The following is a 19,186-nucleotide window of genomic DNA, read 5'->3' as shown; positions in this document are numbered from 1 at the left end:
AAGCACGGAGAGGAGAGCATGAGCTGCTTGGGAAGTAGCCGCAGCCACAGCGACTGCCCGGGAAACAATCCCTGGGCGGTTCTGCTGAAGTCCCGAAAGCGGAGAGCATCTGTTAGGATCCATCCCCGCGGGCCGAATCGCTTTCCCCGCGGGAGGCGGCGCTGGGATCGCCGTTCCCGATCTGTTTTAGATCCCACCGGGCCGAATCGCTTTCCCCACGGGAGGCGGCACTGGCATGGCCCCTCCCGGGCAGGCGGGCGGGGCCGTGGCGCCCCCCGGCGGCGGCCGCCGGCAGCACCGCCCAGCGCCCGCGGCCGGGGAGCGACCGGAGGGGCGCAGAAACAGCTGCTTGCCGCACATTTACGCATTCCAGAGCAAAGGGAATTATAAAAACCCCACAATCGCTCTATAATAGACCATACCAGACACTGCACGAACGCGCCTTGCACGGAGAAATGGAGTTAAAAGTTTTGCACAAACACTGACTTCACTGCTTAAACACTGTAAAGTCTGTACTGGTACATGCCTGGCATTATATGTAGTCGTTATCTGTGTGTATGCTACTTTTGAATTGCGCTGTCATGCCCAACTCATCAAATAAATCTTTTAAACTGCCTGTGCATATTTATATTTATACACACAGAGAGGCATATATGGAACCCTATATATGTAGTTATTTGAGTAACAAATAATAGTTAATGAGTATGATACACGATACATAGTTGCAGTATTGCACGACTGTTAAGTATTTCTCCTTCGCGATGACTCCCAGCCAAACCACATCATTTCCCTACATACCTGCTCTGTCAAGTTTACTGCCCCCTCACGACACTAATGAACACCGGTTGTGAGCCAGAAGGAAAGCCCATCTCAAGAAACAATTACAGCAGGAGATGCTATCTGCACTCAGTATTGCAATGAACCTGCCTCTGAGGCAGCACTATTGTTACTTGGATAACACATTATGTGTTGAGACACTGCACCTTAGGAGTGTCAAAACATCTATTGCCCTCTAAACCGAATGCACTAATCCTACTTCCCAGTCTGCTCCATCCATCCTTACTCCTCATTTGCCTACGGCTATTTTGTACACTTGGAGCCACTACCTTTTGAGAGGAGACAACACCATTGCGACTGGGAAAAGTATCTATAAACTATTGTGGGGTTGAAGGCAAATCCATTCCCATGATTACTTACAGGAGACTGCTCCACAAACCAGTGCAGGCAGCAACCCTAAATGACCTCACAGGCTCATTATCTTTTCCCATCTATTATTCTACAGAGCGTCTAAACCAATGAATCACTCAGGAGCAACTTCTTTGCAGTGTTTTTAAAAGCATCTCTTCCTTATTGGCACAAGGATGTCCCAGTATTTCTTACAGACATCTCCAGGGAAAAGTTACCCTAAATGTTTGTATGCTCTAGACTTTCATGTGGGTTACCATAAATACTGTCAATAGATGTGGAGCCTCCCCTGCCACTTCCTGTTAGGATAATAAGGAGTTTTAATTGCTACTGTAAGAGGAAAGGCATTTTCCTTACCATCTTCACTCTGAATATAAAGAGGAACACGTGTTCAAGGTAGTAGAAACTGGGTTGCCAAATAGGACATTTAGGGACAGCACTTGTTTGCAGAGGACAGAGGATTCAATCCTATTTTTGCTAAAACCAGAAATTATTATTTCTATTGAGTTTAACATTTGACCCTAAAGGACTCTTACCACACACTTCATAAGAGAACAGATAAACAGCAACTACAAAGAATGAAAAATTGCACCAGGTGAAGAATAAACAGATCAAACTTCCTCATTGGATCAAAGCTCTCAGTGTCTGAAAATACAAGACTGAAAGGATTGCAGAAAAAAAGTAGTGTTGAAAGCATTAGACAAAAAATACAGCAGGGTAGATAACTTGCAGTAACGTAAACCAAGCTTTTCTCTTTGCTCTGTTCATATTCCTTGCTTTGTCAGGAAGAAAAGGCTAGAGATCAATTAAAAATCAATGCCTGAAGAACCTGTTGTTTCCCAAATTTTTTTTTTTACTTCAACTTGCCCCTTCCTACCACTTTATACATTATGCTGCACTGGTGAACTGTACAATTCCATCACTTCTATGACCAACTATTTTTCTAGAAAACTCTGGCTGTTGTCACAGCCACAAGTAGCTCTAAAACGCTCTCCTGGGGCAACCCTGTGGTGCTGGATTGTATCCCCATTTGTCTGTTTAGCCCAGAATTACGTTCTGCACCTTTAAAACTAGATTTGACAGCGAAGAAGGGGAGAAGGAAAAACAGAGGATTTTTTTTCGCGGCTGTGTTCAAAGCACAGAGGTAAGCAGTGCTCTCAGAGTTCTCTGCTCTGCAGACAGAGGGGGAGTTTTCCCTTGCTGTTTTTCCTGTTTTTTCCTCTGGTTAGCTGAAGCCAGAAGGGGTTTTTTGGAACGGTTTGGCCATTGTTGGTCTGGGAACAGCAGGACTATGATCCAGGGGTCCCCCCGCTGCACTGTGGCCGGGACACCGGACCTGAGCCCCGGAGAGCCTGAGAGAAAGCCAAGGACACACCCACGGAAAGGACTCTGAACTACAGAGGACTCTCTCTGAATTCGCCATCTCTTCAGAACAGCCAGAGGTTCCACTGTTTTACATTTTTCATTTTCTCATGTTTGTGAATACTTTGCTTGTTAAAGAAACAGACTTTTCTACTTTTCTCTAAGGCTGTTTATCACCTGAATAGATGGGGGGAAAGAGCTGCTGAATTTTGCCCTTTAGGGAACATCCTTTTGGAAGTTCCCTTCCAAATTTGTCCCAAACTAGGACAAATGCATATGCAAGTATATTTTCTTAGTTATAGTTCCTTTTAATTTTATGAAAACAATTTAAAGACATGCTTCCAAGTTGTCATCTTATTTAGAAAAAAAAAGGGAAAAGAAGTACTACTGAGAAAGGCAAAGGCTACCACATGTGAAATAATTTGAAAAAATTATTATCTGTCATTTCCTAGAAACGTATAATAGCAATAACAACAACATTTCAGTTTCCAAGGTGCCAGAGAAGCTCCTGTGGCAGGTTAATCCTACCAGGAAGAAAAACAATGAGTCAACACACTCTTTCCTAGCACGTCAGACACACAACAGGTTTGTTTTCTAAGGCAGTCTTTATTCTTAGTAGCTGCTATACTTTTACTCAGGTTAAAGCATGTTTTGTTTATTTTTCTTTCTTACTGTTGTCTCTTTGGCTAATAAAAATGAACCAAGTCAGCCTCATTATTGCCTGTAAGACATTATGCACAAGTAGATGAATAACAGAGGAAAAAAGACTCCCGTGTTTTGGTTGTACATACTACAAGACAACATAAAAAGATCTAACTGAAAATTCACTTATTTTTTTATTTGATATATGTAAAATTAAGCATTTCTGCAGTAATTTCTCTGAAAAGTCAAGGTCACCTCTATTTTGATGAATAAAATGTGTTGTCAATCAATAATGCTTGAATCTAACCTGCTATGTCATTGTTGCTCAAATTTAATTTTCTCTTCCCCTGAAATAATAGTTTTCTAAGTGTTCATCCTTTTCAACCTTCTGTCATTTTTGTCATTATGTATTCATTTTATAATGCCCATTAACCCACCAAGTTGCCCTCAGATGTATTTATCTGAGTATGTGACCAACAGAACTAAAGATGTGCATGGGCACAGAGCATGTGGCACAACAGTGCAGAACAAAGAGTGTGGGTTCAGTGTCTGTGACTGACCAGGATCCGAACACCAATAGCTGTAATGGAAGGACTTCAACTCTCCTCAACAGGCACCAGGGCAGGCTGCGGCAGGGAGAGTCCCCTAGTGGTGACACCCCTGCGTGGAAAGGAGCAACTGGAAGTGCCAAGAAATATTCACCTGAAGGCCAGGGGTGCCCAGCACTGAACTGTATGGTAAATGTTTTCAATTCCACTTTAATGGTCGCATGACAGTGCCAGGTCATAATTATCCCTAAATTTTTAGATTGAAGTAATGTACAAAGCCAAGAGGCAGAAGGCAGAGGAAAGTTGTAAAGTAATTACTCTTCTCTAGTTTTTCATCCCAGACTGTACATTTAATAGGCAGAAGTACTTAAAACACAAAGATACCACTTCTGCACATGAATTTGTGTCAGAATGCAGTCAGAAGTATCCTTTAAACAGCAAGTAGAGCTACATAAACAGACACTTGCAAACAGAAATATAATTTTGTCCTTAGAACACTTTTTTGAGAACAGGTATCAGATTCATACATTATGACCTGCTGTGTGTGTCAGGGATACAGTCAGGGAATATGTGAGTTAAAGGCAGAACATCTTTTCTGCCCTTACTAAAGCTCTACCTTATCTGCTATGAGGAAAACCCTTCCATTTCTACCTCTCCTCTTCTTAATTAAAAAATAGCATAAATCACAAAATCTGACATTATTACACTATCTCTATTCAACAAATTTATTCATTTAAATTAAAGCTGATCACCTGCTTTGAGATAGCCTAATCCAGTGGCATTGTGTGCATTCATTACACACAACCCACAAAGACAGTGACATTTATGAGCATACACAAAACATTGGAGTCCCAAAGGACATAGAATACTTCTACTCTATAAATCACAATGACTTTTGTGTCTACAATTCTTTAACTTCAGCACCCTCTGTACAGTGACCAAAAGTTACCTGTATTTTCTCCAAAACATTATCTTCTCATATTAAAGTATGTGAAATTAATATAGTGACTTACACTAGCTGCTCTTTTCCTTCATCAAGTCCAACACTCCTTTCCCCTTGAAGCTTTTGTCTGCTTTTTTGAGCAAAAGCACACACTTTCCTTTGAAATGGAAAACTAGGAAATGTTGTAAGGGCAAGAACAAAGGTTAATTCTCATGCTGACTACATAACTCCTCTGTGTTCTGACAGCTCAGGAATCAGAAGCTCTCAGTTAATGCTCTGAAATGAGAAACTCAATGACTGCCTTCAAAAAGTTAAGTTTTCAAAACAGAGCATTGAAACCTGAGATCATGGGAGCTGAGGGTGATTAATCATGCATCTCATGGTGCAACAATGCCTCAAGACATTACTTTTAACATTAAACTATTTCTTTAGCAGCTACCCCAGGTTTACAGTGAAAACATCATTTCAGCCCAGCTGGAACAAACAGAAAAGTCTATAAGTACAGATCTTTTAGCAGTTATAAATACTTAGAAAATGAAAGCTTTTAGTCCTTTGGGCAGCTGGTCACTAGGAGAGAATGAGGTGGAATACCACTAGGAATCTCTCTGGCTTGGGCTGACTCTCTGAAGTTCCTTTCACAATGCATGTAATACAGGGGAAAGCTCTATTCTGTGAATGTTTTATCCATTAGTTACCATGTCTCTGTAGACTACAAATGATAGTCTAGAAAAAAGGGTGTTACATTGCAAGCTACCTACCAATATTGTATGGTAATAACAAAACAAACCCATGATGCAACGGAAAGAAAACCCACTTATCATCTTTAAAGTGTGTCACACAGCTTCTGAATGGTAGTAATTAATGTCTCTAATGAGATTACTTCATTAATAGGAATTTCTATTAATATTAATACATGCTAATAGAGGCAATGGATATAATTCTCCACATAAAGACTCTGATTTATTTGCAGTCATAGATGTAGTCTCAGTCCAAAAACACTGGAATAAGTTGTAAGCTCCTGAATTTCTGTCCCAGAAATCTTACATGGAAATGTAAGATGTATACCATGTGTACCACATGATGGGTTGGAAGGCTGATGATCAGGTCTCTCAATAAATCTGAAGCTAATGATTAACAGAGACATATTTACTCTGCCAGGGTAGAGCTGCTAGTTGATTACAATGAACTTTTATAAATATTGATAGCATGCAAAGAGACAGTTGTCTATTGCAAGTAATTTACAGCTCAGTCATGTATTGTAAAGTTAACTGCCTTACAAAGACATAAAATGCAGACACTATTCTTCATCTTATTGTTTGACTTTCTTTATGAAAAACCTTTCCTAATAAACAATATAAGAACAAAAACCACCCAAAACCAGAAACAAAACACAGGCTAGGTGAGAACTCTGTAGGAGGGGAATTGGTTTCAAATTAAGAGCAAATCCTCATCTCTACAAGCAGATTTGTGTATGATGACCCATGGGTCTGGACAGAGTTCTGAAGTTGAGAGGCTCCAAATAGGCCATTTGCTTCTACAGAGCTAAGCCTGAAGCCAAGGGCTCTCAAAATGCACCTTTGCAATCTCAGATAATTGTACAGAGTCTCACATTGAGCAGAGTTCACAGCTCTGGACAACAGAAGTAAGACAGGTCAGTGTACCTGCACACAATTTATGTGTTACTGTAACACTACAAAAGCCTCATTTACATTGCTTTAAACTAAGGAAATAGGTCATAAGAATTAATGAAAGCTTTAAAAGTTGACACAGTAGGTGTTTTTCATCTGGAAATGTAATGCTTTTATACATGTATGTAATACATACTTACACAGAGATCCTCTGCCGTAGTACCTTAGACTCACATAATTTATCACAACTCTTCCACTGGAAATGGAAATATTTTACTATAATAATGCTTTAAAGTAGAATATTTACATGTGTATAATTTTGCATATATTAAAGAACACAGAAAAATAAATATGTATTTAAGGACACACAAGTTTCTAATGAAGAAAGAGACTGCAGAGCACCCCAGACACAGTGCTGAAGCTTTTCCTGACTGCAGCTCTCTGCACTCAGACCCCTGCTGATCTAAGAATCCAAAGACATGGCCAGTATAAGTGCTACAGTTCCTTGACTATTCTAATAACAAAGTAAATTCAATGTAATTAATGTGCTATAAAGTGTAAATACACTGTACTTTTCATAATTTACTCTTGGCTATTGTGGTTTTGATGTGTTCACAGTTAATATGGTACCAGGATATGGATTTATTTATTTCTGAGAAAAATAAGATCGGTTCAGTTAAGAGTTTAAAATGCAGACATTTAAATATAGTTTATTATAGTTAACAGTGTAAACATAATAATTTAGCTGCAGAGAAGGATTAGGAATAAATTTCCTGTGATGGTTTAGATGCACATGTCCTCAGAACAAACCCCATTTTTTTCTATCTGCTTTAATGAATTTCCTGCATTAAATACTTGAGTAGTAATTATTTTCAGACTGTAAGCTCCAAGGAAATATGTAATTTGTCAATTTAAAACAAGTACAAGAAAGACCAAACAGAGGTCAGGCCTTAGTTTAGATAGTCCCATGTTGAATTTCTGGAACAGAAAAGAAAATGGGGTCTCTGTGCCCAAAATTCAAAACTCTAGTGGGCCAGATACCACTTGATTTGAAAACTAGATTCAGAGAGAAAAAAGACTTTAAAGGATAATTAAATTGACTACACACAAACCACTGGCAAAACCTAAATTTATAAAAAGAAAAGGAGACAGATATAACAATTTTCAAATGCCATCAAAATAGTATCTGACAAAAAGCAGTGAACATCAGCTGGAGTCCTGACACAGCCCAAGGAGCTTTGCCCCCAGCTGTTATCCATGCTGAGAGCCACGTCTGCGGGGGGTGCAAGTGCTGCATGTCTGCATGGATGCAGGAAGTACATCAGGGGCCAAATCCAGCAAAACTCCAGCTCCTTGGGCTTCACTAGGGAAAGCAGGTGCTGCAGCCTTTGTGACACACAGGCCTATGAGACACACGTCACCTGAGCACACCACCAGAGTACAGCTGTGCCAGTATGCATGTGGAGATAGCCAGCCCCTCTGAACGTGAATCAGATGTGTTTCTGCAAAACGCTTTTTTTAATTACTGGCATAACCAATTTATTATTTCTGAAATAGATGCAAGGACTTGAAGGTGCTGGGACACTGTGTAGAAGTTGTCAGCATGAGAAAATCATTCTCATCATACAGGCACCTCAATGACTCTCTGCTAGCCTAGTAGGGAAAGCTGTCTTCCACCGAACAGTAATTTCTAATTCCGACTAGAATGTCAATTATTTATTTAACTTCTGCACTTGAATTGTGGAGGAGACAGAGGGTGTTGAGAATATTACTGCTGGAAAGGTCAAACCTGGGAAGTGTGCAGACTTCCTACAAGGTACACAAGACTGTAATTGGGTCACAAGTCCATGGAGAACCTTAAAAACTTGGACTGTTCTGCATTATCTATTCCAGAATAACTCCCCATATTGACTGTCTACTCAATAGTTAGTGCTTGCTTGCTCTGCTGTGTCCGACCTATTTATTTGTGAAGGCTGGTCAATTTATTTATATAGACAGAGTTCAATGCATTCTGCTTTTACCATTAAGCTTGGACTTTGAAGCTGTCTGCCTATGATTTAACAGTAAGTCTTTGCTTAAATCTCACCCAGTTTCAACCAGTTTTGGCAGCCCTAGTGACATCAGAAAGTGAGCTCAATAAAAACAATAATAATCTTTGTGATTTTCACTTTCACACTGTTTGGTCGCTTGAAAATGCAAAAGTTAGTCTCAGCAGTCTGAAAGACCAGGCACAAAGCCTGTGTTTGAATGAGCATGGGTGAAAGTGCCCTGAAAATGTCCTTCCTGCTCCTGTGGGTTTGGCTGCCTGGGCCCCAGACCAGCCTGGGCAGAGCAGGGCTGGGTGTCCTTAGACAAAGGTGTTGTGCAGATGGCAGCCACAGATTCAGCAGGGCTGAGCCCTCCTTCCCTGGGAGCTGCACAGGCTGTCCCGCTTGGCTGTGCTCCACTCACAGCCCCAGCTGCATCCCCAGCTCCATCTGTGCCCTGACCCCTAGGCTGGCACCCAAGTCGGCCTCCAGCCCGGCCCCTCACCCCTGGCCTGCCTGGCCATCACAGGCCATGGCTGACCCTGGTCACTGGCACCAGGTCTGACCCTGTCTTGACTGCTCAGTTTGACCACGGCCCTGCCCCATGATTCCGGCCCTGCCCCATGAGCAGCGGGCTGTGGGGGAGCAGGCCTGACCCCAGCCCCGAGCATGACTCAGCCCCACAGCCTGGCCCCAGCCCCGGCCCTGCCATGACACCACAGCCATCGCTGCGCTGCCCGTCTGTGTCACGGGAGACAGGCCCTGGTGGCCAGGCCCTGCCCTGCCAGCCCTGTGGGGAGCCACCATGGACCCAGTAACCTGAAAAAAGCAAAAATACATTCAGTGCCCTGCTGATAGGCTGTTCCAAATGTTACACACTTCAAAAGGTTCTTCCTTCTGCCACCACACACACCATAGGAAACCCCCTGCCCTCAAACACCAAGCACAAATCTTTAGAGGAAAGGACTGACACTGAAATTAATTCATTATGAAAGGACAAGACCAATGAGCTGGCAGCAAGGCTGGTCCAGACTCTGCTCTGTAGGCATAAAACTGGAGTTACATCACAGACTTTGGTCTAGTTAGCCCAGATGGACAGAGTAAAAACCAACAGAGAAAATGGCACACACAGTACCGACCTGCCCCTGGCCTTTTCTACTTCTTCTCAGCCTGTGTGAAGCCCCAGTCTGTGAGTCTAGACCCCACCATAAGATAGGACTATTAAAAAATACAATGAGGAAAAAACTTGGTATGCAACTTACCAATTGCATTTGGTTACAGTACCCCCACTCAAACAAGGGAAGTCTCAAAATGGGATTCTTATGATAGCAATTGTTTACCAAAGAAAGTAAACGTTTTTAAGTCCCGGTCTTCCCTGCCATTTTTGCTTCTACTGGCACTTCTTTAGCATATTAGCCCTTCAGGGCTTCAAAGGCCTATTTTCATTAGTGTTTACAAACCACTAAACACACCGGTGGCACAGTATCAGTGGTAAGTAATAATAGTATCTCCTCCACATCAAGACACAATAGAACACTTGCGCCCGGAAACATTCCTGGGTGGAGTATCTCTTATGAAAGAATTTCTTTATTAATGCTTTGTTCAGGAGGGGAGTTCCACTGGAACAACAATATACCCAAGTAATGCTGTCCTGGTATCCTGTCTGCTCTCCCCATCCATGCAGCTCATGTACTTTGGAGCTGATTTTTAAAAATTCTTTGTAACTGTGAGGAGTTGAGCCCCAAATCCCTGTCTCTAACACACAACAAGTTATTCTTGATCTCCAAGAAAGTAAAGAGGACTACTTCTGTGAATATGACAAAATAAAGCCTGCAATGGCAGACCCCTCAAACTGTAAGCAAGACAATATAATTGGATTACCAAGTATGAATATACTTCAATACATACAAAACTGAGTATGTCTGCACTTCTGCAACAAATGTCTTCCCAAGAGAAGAAGGAGAAAAAATACATTTCCAACACAGGATTGTATTCCCCTCCTATTGCCAGACCTGTGAGAGTAAATGGCAGTCAGGAGAATACAGTAAGGAATTACTTGCAAGAAATGAACTCAGTAAATGATCTGCGTGAGGCAGTAAGAACAGCTGTGTGCCTGTAACAAGTAACTATCTCCAAATGATTTAATTTAGCGACTGTCTAGAACAGTCAAAGGAGGGGACTCATCTTTCCCACAACACTCAAATGTTGTTAATGGGTCAGCAAGAGTGGAGCACTGAGTGGTGCTGACTGTACCTCCCAATTAATTTCATATGCTTTTCATCTTCAAATTTGAGGGTAAATTAAAATAAACCTTTGTTTTGCTCCTGTCTATTCTCATAGTCATCTGTAAAATAAATTTCCTAAACATTCCCCCCCCAAAAGCATAAACCAACCTGGAAAAGAGCAAAACAAATTAAACTAAATAGAATGAGTGCTCTCCTCTCCCACAAACTCCATTTCCCTTTCCTCTTTTTTTCAGTTTCTATTCAGAGACAGTGGCTGAGATGCCAGATATGTTCTAGAGCTGGCAATTATTTTTTTGCCATTCTTCCTACTGAAAAAAAGAAAAAAAATCCTTAAATAATACATGCATACTTAGTTCTCAAAACATGATCTAGAAAGTAAATTGCTGTTAGGGCAGGTAGGTTCATTTCCCTATTCTGTGGCTCAGTCTCTCAGTTATTTTCAATATCTTTTTTGTAAGTGAAGATAACAATATTCCCCTTTTTCTCAAGGATTAATGAACAAAACCAGCACAAGACTATTGCATGCAATTGTAATAGGAGCATTGCATAAATCAGCCAAGTCTCCTAAAGAAAATTATTAAAGGATACAGAGGTTTTGTGCCCTTTTACATGCATTTTCTATTTATCCATAACTCTTCTACTCTGTCTTCCAACTGTTCACTCTTTGGACAACCTGCAACTGTACCAGCTACCTGTTCCCATGCCACATCCTCCTACCTGCTGCCTCTTTTAAGTAGCTGGCTCCATGTCTCCTGGATCTTCTCATCTCAGCTGCTTTCTCTTGGCCTTGATGCTGTTCCAGGGGTGGAGGTGCATCTCAACACCCAGTGTTCAGGCTATGAGACATCAGAGATGCAAACTTGACTGGAATGACACCTGCTTGGGCACTGTCTGCCTCTCTACACTCTGCAGAGGGAGGAGCTGCCTTGCAGATAAAAGGCATTAGCTCCACCTCTGTATCCCATAGCTTCATGCCCTCATGCTGCTGAGACTTCCTACAGGGACTGCCAGTTCCTCTGCTACCTGCCAGGCTCTGAAGTGCTGTCCTGAAGACATGGAAAGCAGTCAGCCTCTCTTCCTACCCATCTGCTACAAATCCTACCCATTTGCTTCATCAATAAAGGAGAGAAAAGAGAAGCACCTTCAGGTTTGTTTGGCCTTTGGGACCTGGAGGTCTCTGTGCAAGTATTGGCTGTCAGTTCTTTTTTTCATTTCTGTCCCCAGCAGCTGCAGAACAAAGCTTAGGATGATGGGCTGGGTGGACTCTGTAGTCTTGAAACCATTAGTCAAATATGTGATTTTCTGGCCTATTTCATTACATACAGAAAGCTGATCTGTGATATTAATACCTGTGCAAGTATTCATTGCACTCTTATAGAAACTGAGTTTTTGGAGAGCCATCTGAACAGGATATTGCACTGTGAACATGCTGTATTCCTCCCTGCCTTCTCCTGGGCATCTAATTCTAACTGAAGTATTTGTGACAAGGAACCTCCTTCCACAAGCATCTGTAAAATCATCAGTTTCACTAACCAGGCTTATTAAGTAGCATTTAATGACTTGAGTTGCACTTCTGCCTTAATACTGCAAATACTATAACGGAACAATGCACGTATATTGATATAAAAACACTAAATTCCATCTCTCTTCCGCACTAACATGATAAATGTAATTTTGTTTGAATTGGTATTATGAATGAAACTGGATTGGATGATCAAAGAAATCTGAAGGGAAGGTCAAAATGAGTAAGTTTTTTTTTCTTTTAAATTATTATATACATGATTAAAAAGTTTCTGAATTATTTTCGGTGTAAATAGCAGTGAGCAGCCATATGAGTTATACCAAAGCTGACTGTTGCTGCTTCTCTGAACTTGTTTCAAGGAGAAGGAGGCAGGTAGGGCTGGTTTGTGGTGGATGCTCAAAGGTACAGCTGAGAGGAGCCACGAGAGGGCACTGGAAGGAGAGAACCGGCCAAAAAATGCTCTCTTGGGAACCAGCAGGCCGGGACACAGCAAGAGCTCTGCTCCCTGCTCATAGCAAGAATAAATTAAGGTCCAACAGGATATACAGCAGGCTTAGAGGTCTGAAGGCTTCCAAGGGAGCCAAGAAAGGGCCAGCGGTTCCCAAAGAATGTGCTGGGGCATCAGCAGCAACAGGAGGGGAAGCACCAAGCAGAGCTGAGAGCTACACAAATGTGCACAGTTGACAACATAACTCGCACCTTCCTGCTCTACACAAAGGCTACAAAGAGAAAGTGAGATGAGAGAGGCTGTATAAAGCAACCTTTCCCCAGAAAATCTCCCCATTATACACTTCATTTCACAAAGGCTGTGCTGACTGGATGAAGTGAGATCCAGTTCTACCCAGTGCAGGTAAGCAACAAGAAAATAAATGTACTTGTCAGGAAATAATTGCAAGCTCAATACATTTGATGAAGTAACAATAAACCACAGAGAATGACAGAATTAATCTTTTGATTTTATTTCTTATGTCATCTTTCAAAATTAACTGGTGTTAACATTTTTCAGTATAACAAATGTAGCTTGTTCCTGCTTTTAGGATTCTAGATCCCACTTTATAAGTGGGAATGAATTTCAGTTTTTCATTGATCTTTTAAGAGACTGGCAGACAGCTATGTGCTTGCTTGTATGACGTCAAACAGTGTGGACAAGATCAGCGCAGTCATTGGAACCTGACTTTGGTCTGGCAGCAAATGCTTCATTCCCTCTGTCAGTCCAGTCTGCATTGGTCTATACAGGAACCTGATGCATTGTAAATACAGATGATCACTGAAAACACTTTACCAATTTGTTTCTGACCACTGCTTGTTACTGATTTGCTCCCTGGCCCTGTCCAGCTCCAACTAGCTATTTCCAAAACCATGCTCAAGAGCAGTTTGAAGGGCAACTCACTTCACTAACTTTGTGCAAAAAGAGTAGTCTTAATGAAATTGTTCCTTCCATTCCACAGTGTCTCCTGTATGCCTTGTTTGATTGACAGTGTCAATCAAATAGCTTCAAAATCACACTTTGAAAATATCTCAGGAGTGGGCCACCACAGTTCTCAGGCATTCTTTTAAAACTTTTATACTGAAAAAAGTCTATGAAGTTAATTATCATGAATGGCAAGGAGGCAGGCATATGAGACAAAGGGGAACAAATGCAATTTTGTTTAGAGCCTCTGAAGCTCACTGTGGTCATATAGGAACTGCAAGATTTGGCCCTCCAGGGTGATCACTGTTATTGCTTTGATTATAGTAACACAGGGCAACACCACACAGACTGGAACCTGTCTGCTCCTGATGAGAGTCTTCTGGCCTGAAGAGCTTACAGTCTAAATAAGACCAGGTAGACAAGTGGTGTGAGAAAGAAAGTACTTTTATTAGGTCCAGGAGAGATTAGGAAACTTGCCGAAGGACACATACCTTTGACAGATCCAGGGTTTAACCTACATTTTCAGTATGGCACCTTGGTCATAAATACTTCACCTACCTTCTGCTCAACTTGTCAATGCCTCTTCAGCTGAGACTTAAACAGACTACATCTCAATAAAGCATCACCAGAAACAACCTGTTATACCATGTTTATTTTGACAGCTTTCACATAAATAACATTTTCTATTGACAAAGTCCTAAGTGCATAGACAAAGAAAAATACAAATTTGGGGGTAGGTGAAAGCCTCAAGCTCAAAAGCAGGCTACTGCTTCACAAGGCTCTCAACAGCATTGAAATGCATTTGCTTCAGCTTTAGTCCCAAAACCTCTAGTTTTAAACTTACAGGCCTCCAGCTATGTAATTCCCTATATCCAGCAAAATATTTTTTTCTTTTTGGGAGGGTAATAATAAGACACATGTAACAGAAATTAATCAGAAAAAGAAAAGTAATACCAAATTATGGAAGAAAGAAATTGCCAAACTTAACTCAGTCCGGGTGCACATGCCACAGAAAACCAAGACAAGTTTTAGATGTAAGTCATTGTTGACACATAATATTTAACCATGCTCATCATAAAATCCACTTTACTGAAATCAAAAATACACAGTACAAAAATCCACTTGACGCAAATGTTACTCATTAACATTCCCTCTATATCTTACATGAAAGCATTTCTTGTGAAAAGTGCCCACTTGCAAATCTGAGAGGACACTGCCTCTCACTTCACAATGTGCCAAAATGCATACCTCCGGGAGGAAATTATAACCTTTAATAATAAACGGCTCATTTTCCAGCATAATTTCTACTAATTCCTCGACCTTTGCTTTCACTATCAACACAAATAGCTTTGATGATTGCACAAAGAGAAATATGAGCTAGAGACAAGGTCGAGGTGTCCTATATCTTGATAAGGCAGAGAGAATTCAGTTAAGTAAGTCACTTTCAAGAGTTTCGTGAACTACCTTTCAGGCAGGTGAGTGCCTGCCTTTGTTTCCAAAAGCTGCTAGCATCGACTCAAAAGCCGCAGAGTTGCTACGTCTCCCTGCAAGGTCCGGCACAACTTCCCCGTCGCCGTGGTCTCCCGGGTATCGGTGTTTAGCCCACACCCCATGCCAGCGGCACGGCGAAGCACAGAAGCGGCCTCCTCCTCCTCCTCCCCGGGGAAGGAGAGGTGCCACGGGGAGCCGCAGCCGTGACTCAGAGCCGTCTCTGTCACAACACGCATTTCCCAAACGTCCCGATGCTCCAGGTGCCCGGCCGGACGGCTCCGGCGGCAGGCAGCGCTGGCTGAGCCCCAGCAGCACGGCGGGGAGCTCAGCCCTCCCTGCCCCGCAGCCCCACGCCGCCTCGGCCGGCGCAGACCCTTCCCCGAGGGGCGCCCCCAGCCACTCCCCTTCCCGCTGCCCACCTCCTTTCCCGCTCTCCCCGTCGGGATGGGCGTCCCCCCGCACCGCCGGGCTGGGGCCGTGCGCGCCCCGCACACCCCGTTCCGCGCCCTCCGCCTCCGCACGGGCGCGATGGGCACGGCGGGACGGGCTGAAAGCCGGTACCTGACTCTGTCCTTCTCTGCCCGCCGGAGCTCCGCGTCCCTCTGCAGCACCTGGAAAATCGCCCTGGCTTCCTCCTCGTTCAGAAAGCTGAGATCTGGCCCCTGGGGCGCTGCGGTCATGGCTTGGCTTATCGGCGGGCGGGCGGGCGGAGGCGGGCGGGCAGCGCTGAGCCCCGCGGAGCGTGCAGCCGCACCAGCATGGCCGAGCGCCGGGCGGACCGGCACGCCGGCACCGCGGGACACGCGTGTCCCTGAACGGCGACAGCCGGCGCGGCGAGCGCTCGGAACCGCCCTGGCCCGGGCTGGGCAACTCCCTCCGCAGCGATCGCAGCGCAGCCCGGCGGGGCGGGGCGGGGCGGGGCAGGGCAGGGCAGGGCAGGGCAGGGCAGGGAGGAGCGGGGAGGCGGCACCGCCGTCGGGGCCGAAGCCGGAGCCGGAACCGGAGTGGGCGTTGGTGTTGGAGTGGCCGCTTGCCCCGTGCTCGTGTCCCCCGGTTCAGTCGGGTGATGCGCTGAGCGCTCGGCGCGGTGTTTGCTGTGGCACTGCCCAGGGAGCACACGCCCGCATGGCGGAGCCGCTGCGGTTCCCTCCTGGCGCTGACGGCACCGTTCCCGCCGGGCAAGCCCCGCCACGTCTCTGCCCGGTTCTCCACGGCACCAGAGTGCGGCCCCGGCGCTCCGCCCGGGCGTCGCTCGGCCCCCGGCAGCTCCTCCGTGGGGCGCGCCGCGTTCCGCTGCTGCAGGAGGACGTGCCCGTAGTTGTGCGGAGTGGATGCAAAGCGGCAAGTTTTCCACGAGGGAACAACGGGACAGTGTTACCTATTTATTCTCCTGTAAGGCTTTCCTGAGGAAATAATAGGGAACTATTCTTGTTCTTGATCTGGGAGTTATAATCAAATCTCGGGAGTAATTTCATCCTGACTCCATTCTAACAGCTCTAATGCAACTCAGCTCTGTGGTGAGAGCACCATGAATTGCTGTATCTCTCCTATATGTGTCTGACTAGTTCGCTGTATTGGTTGAAAACTTTGTAAAATGTCCTTTGAAATTTTTCCATCAGAGAAGAGCTTTATTCAGGGCTGAACTGCAGATGGAGAAGGAAAATTTTGGTCAATTATTTCAGGCTGAGAAAGTTGGGGCTCTTCAGCCTGGGAGAGGTTTGTTGTGCCGACCTTGTAACAGCTTTTCAACATATGAAGGGGCCCTACAGGGAAGCCAGAGAGGGGAGACTCTTCATTAGGAACTCTAGTGGTAGGACAAAGAGTAATCGGTACAAACTGAAAGAAGTGAAATTTAGGTTAGATATTAAAATTTTTTTACTGTGACAGTAGTGAGAGTCTGGAGCAGGTTGCTCAGAGTGGTTGTGGATGCCCCAGTCCTGGCAGTGTTCAAGGCCAGGTTGGACAAGGCCTTGAGCAACTTTTTCCAGTGGGAGGCGTCCCTGCCCATGGCTGGGGGGCTGAGACTAGACAATCTTGAGGGCCCCTTAAAAACCCCTGATTCTATGAAAGAAAACACAGTTTTTATTATGGCAAAGCAAGTCAGTGGAAAAAGGCAGGGCAGTGTGCAGCAGGAGCTGGGCTGTGATGCACGCAGCCACTGTCCCGCCTGGCAGCAGGCTGACGTGGGGCTGCGGGAGAATGTTGCCCCACTAGGGAGCTGAGTGGTGCAAGTGGAAATGAGGGCCTTACAGCACAGTGGGATTAACAGGTTGCAGGAGGTTCCTTGTTTTGAAAGAGCTTCTGGCATAAGTTGTCTGACCCAAAGAGAAAATTACCTGATTCCTGGTAACCAAACAACAAAACCAAGGCTGTGAGACAATTGATGAAAATGTAAAAAAGCATACTATGAAGAATTATGATGTGGAGAGGGTGTGTCTCCAACAGAGAAAACACAGTGAATTTTTAATAGTGTATGGGAGACACTTCTGAGTAAAGTCCAAGCGTTTCTAGGTTGTTTCTAAATGTGCAAGAGCCACAGCTGTCCCTGGTGCAGTAGGGGAACTTCCCTCTAAGAACAAATGTCCTGTCCTTCCCATTCTGTTGCATTGAGCATAACAGAGTGACTGTTTCACCAGCAGAAGCTGAGTGCATGGAGCTCTCCTGGGGACCCTCCCAGGCAGCAAATTAGACATCACTCTCCCTTTCTGACTGGCACCTGCAGGGTGGGAAGCAGTTGCTCACTGTGCTTCTGCATCATGCATCATGCTTCTACTTCTGCATCATTCAGAGCTGGGGCAGAACATGGTAACATTTTTTTCTGTACATCCATTGCAATGAAGCTCATCAATGCCCACACTTGCCTTAAAAACAATATTGCATCTTACTGGTGAGTTGTGGTCTTTTAACTTCTTGTGCAACTTACAAGTTGTCACTGCTCATTGCAGGAGATTGGAATAGATGACCTTTAAACCAAACCATTCTGTGATTCTATGGTGAAAAATAAATACATGCATACAGAATAAATAGGAAGGCTGTGCATTTTCTTACAGCTTTGCAAAGGAAGTTATATATTACAGTTCTTACAAATAAAGGGTGGCATTTCCCCACAAATTTGGTGACTATCTATAATTGCATCTATCCTGCATGTAAGTCAAGAATGGACTTATATTTCTAAGTTTCTGTCATTCTTTTCCTTAATTTCTACAAATTTGAGTAATTGGTGCATTTTTCTTCCCATCATTAATAATGGGAATAACATAATTCCCATTATTTGTTTTTTTTTTTTTTTAGTGCAGAGGGAAACAGAGACAAGATGTTCAATTTAATGTATAAGCAGTGTATAGTCTGTCAGGTAATAAGAATTTTTTTTTGTGTGTGTACAAAGCAGTGGAATTGTTTAGAAGAGTGACAAGTACATACACTAATGACTTTACAGGGATGCTGCAAGACTTCAGAATGATAATTATTTCAGTGGCTTCTATTCAGAAATATTCTATTCTATTTAGAGACTTGGGCATAGCCATTTGTATAATAATAAGACCTTCATTTTACACAGCATCTTTGATACGTCACATAACCATTACAAAGTGTGTGTTGGACCAGGAATAGAAACAGCTCCTATCTATGGAGTCTTTTACCAGAAATTTATTTTCTGGTAAAATAACCACTTTTTGGTGAAAGAAACAACTTTTCCAAATGTCTTTTCATTACTCCAACTCTCTTACAATTTATTTCTTTTCCATATATGGATCATGATGACAAGAAAACACTGTCTGTATTCCAGTATTTAGAGTCCCTAGCACCTTATGTGCTTTAATTTCTGCTTGATAAGAGAGATGCTTTAAATTTTTTCCATGTTTTTCAGTTAACAGCTGTTCCAGGAAGATACAGAAGTGTTTCTTGTGAATAAGTAGTGTTTTCCGGTTTAAAAACCTGAAACAGAGGGCCAAAATAGCATATGAGAGGCTGCAGACATGAGACATCGTTAGTAATGTTAATTGCCAATGCCACTGAAGAGGATGCTGACACACATATTTTAATTATAGGGCAAATTCTTCAAAAACTGTGTTTCGCAAATACTGCTGTACTAATGGGTGTTGCTAACTTCACTTATTCTCAGTGGAGGAATTAAAAGTGTAGGGTTCTGGAAAGCCAGAAGGATTGATTCTAAAAGTTGGTCT

General features: G+C 43.4%; 1 protein-coding gene across 1 annotated transcript in view; it reads right to left on the bottom strand.

Annotated features, from left to right (window-relative positions):
• The window catches only part of EXPH5 (exophilin 5), a 36,562-nt gene extending 20,877 nt beyond the window's left edge, over window positions 1–15,685 (bottom strand). The window contains exon 1 of the mRNA XM_064717992.1: window positions 15,567–15,685. Within this exon, the coding sequence (XP_064574062.1) occupies window positions 15,567–15,685 (119 nt within the window). The remainder of the gene's footprint in view (window positions 1–15,566) is intronic.
• Between the last annotated feature and the right edge of the window lie 3,501 nt (window positions 15,686–19,186).

The sequence above is a fragment of the Zonotrichia leucophrys genome, chromosome 1 (assembly GCF_028769735.1).
Source record: "Zonotrichia leucophrys gambelii isolate GWCS_2022_RI chromosome 1, RI_Zleu_2.0, whole genome shotgun sequence".
NCBI lineage: Eukaryota > Metazoa > Chordata > Aves > Passeriformes > Passerellidae > Zonotrichia > Zonotrichia leucophrys.
This window is presented reverse-complemented; position numbering and strand designations above follow the sequence as displayed.